This window comes from Nothobranchius furzeri, chromosome 10 (assembly GCF_043380555.1).
Source record: "Nothobranchius furzeri strain GRZ-AD chromosome 10, NfurGRZ-RIMD1, whole genome shotgun sequence".
NCBI classification, from domain to species: domain Eukaryota; kingdom Metazoa; phylum Chordata; class Actinopteri; order Cyprinodontiformes; family Nothobranchiidae; genus Nothobranchius; species Nothobranchius furzeri.
The window spans coordinates 63,741,473-63,747,261 of NC_091750.1; the positions used below are offsets into that span (position 1 = coordinate 63,741,473).

General features: G+C 42.9%; 1 protein-coding gene across 2 annotated transcripts in view; it reads left to right on the top strand.

The window, feature by feature from the left end:
- The first annotated feature begins 1,330 nt into the window (after positions 1 to 1,330).
- map3k7cl (map3k7 C-terminal like) overlaps positions 1,331 to 5,789 on the top strand; it is a 13,164-nt gene continuing 8,705 nt past the window's right edge. Inside the window, exons 1-2 of one of the 2 annotated variants that reach the window (XM_015961665.3) lie at positions 1,331 to 3,007; positions 4,858 to 4,939. In XM_015961665.3, the coding sequence (XP_015817151.1) occupies positions 4,864 to 4,939 (76 nt within the window). In that variant the 5' untranslated portion in view covers positions 1,331 to 3,007; positions 4,858 to 4,863. Of the gene's footprint in view, positions 3,008 to 3,982; positions 4,940 to 5,789 lie in introns of those variants that run through there. The other variant, XM_070555902.1, reaches the window with a different exon arrangement.

A 5,789-nucleotide genomic window follows, 5' to 3' on the forward strand; every position in this document is an offset into this window, starting at 1 on the left:
CGTCAGGATCAGGAGCTTCCAGAAGAATGTGCCTTTGAATGACTCTTTCCTCCTCTAAACAGTTATTTGTTATATTAATTAAATAAATCTCAATGTATATATGTCCTGTTTTTGTTCATGTCCATAAATACTTAAACTTGCTTGAAATTAAAACGAGCTTTTAACAGTGAGGTGCTAGTTTAATTCATCACAATAGAGCTAGTTAAACATGCAACAATGTGATAATTCAATACATGTCATTTATAAATATCCATTAAAATATAAAAACTGGAATCCAAATGAGACATTTGGCAGCACAAAAAAACTTGTCAAACACAATATTTATTATAATAATTGTAGGCACCGGTGGAGGAAAGAAACACACTAAAGAGACTAATTAAATAAAAAGCTGAACCTTAAAGAATAACTGCAGAGGGGTGACTGGGGAAGACCAAAGGAACACAGGACCTGGGAGGGATAATCTGGAGGGCTGCAGATCAGGGGACACATGAGGAACACAAAGAGAAACATAAGGGGATCCTTAGAGGGAGATGGAGCACACGAGAGCACACGAGGAGACACATGAGGGAGATGCAGACGCAGACGCAGACCATGACAGTGCCCCCCTACCACTAACCGTCCTACACTCGCTTGCAAATCCAACTCCCAACTCGCCACAAGACGTGGCCGAGACTCTCGATGCTTTATAACTTTGACACAGAACTGCCACGTAGTACTCGGCTGGTTTACGTAGTATCTTTCTCTTTAGCCATTGGCTAAAGTGTATTCAAAATGACTCAAAGTCTATGTTTTAAGCTGAAGGTGGTGCTATACTGTGGTATTTAGGCAGAATTTTTAATTTTTAAAGAAAATGCACCAAAATGCTAAAATAATGAATACACACATTTAAAACACTATTAGACACTCATTTATACAGTTTATCAGCAAAAAAAAAAGAAGGTTAATTTAGACGTTACTTGCTCTTTAAATAAAAAGCTGAACCTTATAGAATAACTGCAGAGGGGTGACTGGGGAAGACCAAAGGAACACAGGACCTGGGAGGAATAATCTGAAGGGCTGCAGATCAGGGGACACATGAGGAACACAACGAGAAACATAAGGGGATCCTTAGAGCGAGAAGGAGCACACGAGGAGACACATGAGGGAGACGCAGACGCAGTCCATGACACTAAGCTTCACAGCACTAGAAACAAAAAAGCAAAACGTCCACAAAAACACAGCTTTTCTTGAGAAACCAGAAGAAAAAACATCCAAAAAAAGGCTAAACTTACATTTAGTCAACAGAGCTACTCCAACATGCAGCCACCCAGAGCAGCGCAGTTCTGGAACATGTCCATTAATCGGGAAGCATCCTTTAGAGCAACACGTTTGTTGTGAGTGTCTGATTTTCGGTGCCATTTAACGTTATACTCCCCACCGTGAGACACAGAGAAAAGACTCTGACAAACGTCACAAAAGGCTCTATCTGAGTCGCCATGAACAGGTTTTACCCACGAATAAATGCTCTCCCAGTCACTGTTGTAGAAGCATTTTCTTTTTTCGCTGCGCTCATTTCTCCTCACCTCTCCTCCTCTTCCTCTCGTTTCGTTTATTTCTGGTTTGTTTCAGTGGTTTGTGCACCTGCGCGGATAAGCACTTTGAACCTTGTTGTCCCGCCTCCTTGTTTGATTAAAAGTCACTGCTTTCGCCACACAACCCCTATGCCAGATTTATCAGGAGTCTGTCAATAATGCGGGACATTTTCCCAATTTGCAGGACGTGTAAAAACAATGGAAATGCGGGACTGTCCAGCACAAAGCGGGACATCTGGTCTCCCTACCTGGACACCTCCACGGTGAGGTTTTCTGAGCATGTCCCACTGGGAGGAGACCCAAGGGAAGACACAGGGCATGCTAGACAGACTATGTCTCTCGGCAGGCCAGGGAATGCCTTGGTATTTCCCTGGAGGAGTTGGCCCAAGTAGCTGGGGAGAGGGAAGTCTGGGCTTCTCTGCTTAGGCTGCTGCCCCTGCAACCCAATTCTGGGCAAGCAGCTGAAAATGGATGGATGGATGGATTTACTACATCAATTATTTATTAAAAATAATGTATTTGTTGGATTTTTATTGATTAAAGAAGATGAATGTATAGTTTATGTGAATATAAATGTGACAAATTCAGTGGGGTGGTCTTGCCTTGGGGGAATAATTTTCCAGGGGTCACCCTGACCCCCACTGACCACCCCTTGGGGGCACCACTGGATGCCAGAGGTTTAAATAACACAAGTTCCACCTGTCACATCATATGTGGGCTATTGTTATAAGTGATAGATAATTTTAAGCCTGATTCTAATTTTGGATACTTTAACATGTTGAAAAATATATAGGCCTCATGCTTAAGTTATTATTAGGGATGAAGGTAAAATATTTGCTGTGTGGCATTTGCATCCTATACTGACCTGCATTGCATTCATGCAATCAAAATGGATTTAAGCCTAAGGAACCAATCATCCAGAACCAGGCCCATGTGTTGCACAGCTATTGCAAAGCCAAAAACCATCCAGGCGGGATGACTGTGTCACTCAAAACAGAGCTAGAGCTACGGGCATTTTTGTGGGCTAAAGTCATGTCATCTGAGACATTTAATTGGGTCCTGGCCCGCCACGGGGGGGAGCGAACAGCATTCCTGCGCTGCCCGCCTGCGCTCTGCGCTCCAGCAGCTCAACCGCGTGGCTGCAGCCTGTGGATAACCAGCAGACCCTCATCTGCATCCCGTCAAAGTTCGCGTCAGTGTGTTGGAAAGCATTTATTTTACTAGACACAAAAGGAAGGAACGTCTCCGGTTATACGCTCCGTGAAGGTGGAGGACTTATTTTGTGCCATCTTTGTTGGATTTACGCAAAAGGCGCAACCGCGACGGAACCCGTGAGGAGACGCTGCGGAGCTCATTCAACCCTCCGGACGGACGGATCTGTTTGGATCAGAACTTTAGCGTTCGGGATTTCTTGATTTGGCTCCGTGCTGCTTTTGGTAACTGCCGATCCCGATTTCTGTGCAGTCAGGAGAATTTCTCTCCATCATAACGTCTCTTGTCCCATTTTAACGCACGCCCCGGCTTGTCTCCGTTATCATATCAAAACGCAACCCTTTGGATTCCAGCAGAGATTTTCTCTAGAAATGTTGTTTTTGGAAGTTGTTGCATGAGTTTTCAGGGTCAACAGAGGCAAAGATAGCTATAAAAAGCCTGCACCTTCAGCTAAAGGGACCAGCTAAAACCTGCCCTCATGGCCAGTCTGTCAGAGCTCTTTAATTATTTAATCCCGCTGCAGATCTAAAAGCGTGATGAAACTGGTGGCTGCGGGGTGTATTTATAAGACCCCAAAGAGCAGCTTTATCTCACGCCTCATCAGAAAGCCTGCAGGCTTCCATTCCAGCTCAGCAGCACCTGCTGACTCCAATATTTATTATCTTGAACGTTTTTAAAGCAATAGCTTGGATTTGTATCAAATCTTGTTTTTTTATATATATTTTCTGAACATTTTTTTTAATGATTTCACCACGTTTTGAGCATCTAAAGCTGATTAGTGTCATCTTCATTATAGAAGTCTGCCACTACCTTTCCACATTATCTAACAGAAATATTGTCAAAAATCAACAACGTTCTCCAATATTAGACAGAAGTCTATGTAGCATTACTCAAAAGTCACATACAAAACTGCATAGGATTGCACCTTATTTCCAGCCTTTTCTGTAATTTCCTAAAGGTAAACTTCACAAAACAAATAACACTTTTAAATTATTATTTCTGATTAGAATTGGTCACTCTGCATTTTTCATGCAGACTGAACATGAATGTAGTCTTCTACCCCTACTTCCTGCATTAGCTTCTGATAGAAATTAGATGGTGTAATGCTAGACTTTGAAAAGGCCTGACAGGTCTAAGTCAAAGGGTTCAAAGGAGTTTAGCATCTTATTCAATGAGCTTTTTCAGTTTTGACCGGAATATAGGAGAGTCGAATTTAAAAATTGGAGTTGTCTAATGTTACGTAACGAGCTGAAACTACCCATGAATACCCCTCATTCCCAACCCCTGAGGAGTTGTTGATGTCGTTATGCTCTATTGTGTTACAATGGTTGTTTTGATTAGATGCAACATATGATCTAGGCAACCCTTTCACTTAACATTCATGAACTCACCCATCTTTGATGCAACGGGGAAGGCTGTTGTTGGTTTGGCATCCAGGAATCAGCAGAGCATGTCTCGACCGGTTAAAGCTAACCATTAAGATTAGCAACTTCTCAACACGGCAGAACTGCATCAGGTTTGAGTTATTTGTGGAGATAAACCATCAGCGTTTCAAAGAAAACAGAGTCAGTGGTGGAGTCATGTTGCTGTTAGCCAATCAGAGGCGATGTGTTCAAATATCAGGAAATAAGAGTCTGAGTCCTGTCGTCTGAAGCTACTTTCTCCTCCAGCTGAATCTTCAGTGCTGAAACAGGCGTGCCAGAGCTTTTTTCCTCCAGAATATGATTTACATTGCTTTCATTTCCACTAGAGACCACTGCAAATGTTTCAAAAATATGAGTAAAGTTAACCTTTAATGTGATATCACTTTAAATAGTGATGTGAATCCTTCAAAGTATGTCTGGGCTTCAACTTTGTATGGTTTGAGATGTGAAGGTGTGTAATTTTTCTGCAAGGAAAAAAATGTACCAATAGATCAGTAAAACAGAAAAGAAAACAAAAAGTTCTATTCACGTAAAATTTTAGAGTTTAGAAAAATCAGGAAATATCTTTTCATGATGATAGAAACTAAGACATGCTTTTAATTTAATTAGCTATCACCGTCTCTGTTTTGTTTCTCTTTGGCGTCACAAAGGGATAAATGATCACCGCAACCCGAAGAGTGTCTCCTGATAAATCTGAAGTTAGAATCGCCTTCAGCCTCAGTGACTCGTCAGGTAAACACACGTGCACATACAGTACATATTGTGCGTCACACACACAAATACCTTCACCCACGGATCCCAGCATGCACCTGTGCTCCAGGATCTGTGAAATGATGCTAACAAGCTATTTTGAACCTAGCCGCGCCGATTACCCAGGTGATGATTTACTATGTGTGGAACATGTGTGGAACATGTGTACGACATTCCTCCAACCAAAACAGACCCGGCACAATCTGGCAAGCTGATGCATACCACCCAACTCCACCCCTCCTCCACCCGAAACACCCATATGGTTCAATTGTTCCTCAATGTAACCGAGACGGGTGCTCTCACTATTTCTGCATGCTCCACAGAGCTGCGAGACTCCACTGGCAAAATACAAACTAGCATTTGATTTAATCAGCTGTTCAGCCTAAATGTGATCGTTATTGGTAAGGTCTCCGTATGAGAAGAGCTGCCGTCTGTCGGGATGTTTTACTGCTGCGGGGTCAGGCACTGGGACAGCAGCTGCAGCTGCAGCTTTGCAATGGCAGAGTCGGGTTTCTCCCATAATACTGACCATGTCCTGCAGCCTGATTCACTGCTCAGCTTTTAGAACACTGACCCATGTTTATAAGCAGTTAACACTTCCGGCTCTGATTCCTATTTGTCTCTCAGGCAGCGACGGGACAAGAATGTAACTCAGAGGTCGTCTGTAAAGCTCGGCGGCTGATTTTAGTTCCCACGTTGTGTTGCTTTTTTGATTTGCTGCTCAGTCCCAATCAGACTCCAGATGCTCTAATCATATCTAGATGGAGGTCTGAAGGGGGTTGTTGTCAGTTTGAGCTTGTGCTTGTCAGCTGGGGAATGAGAGCTGTGCTTC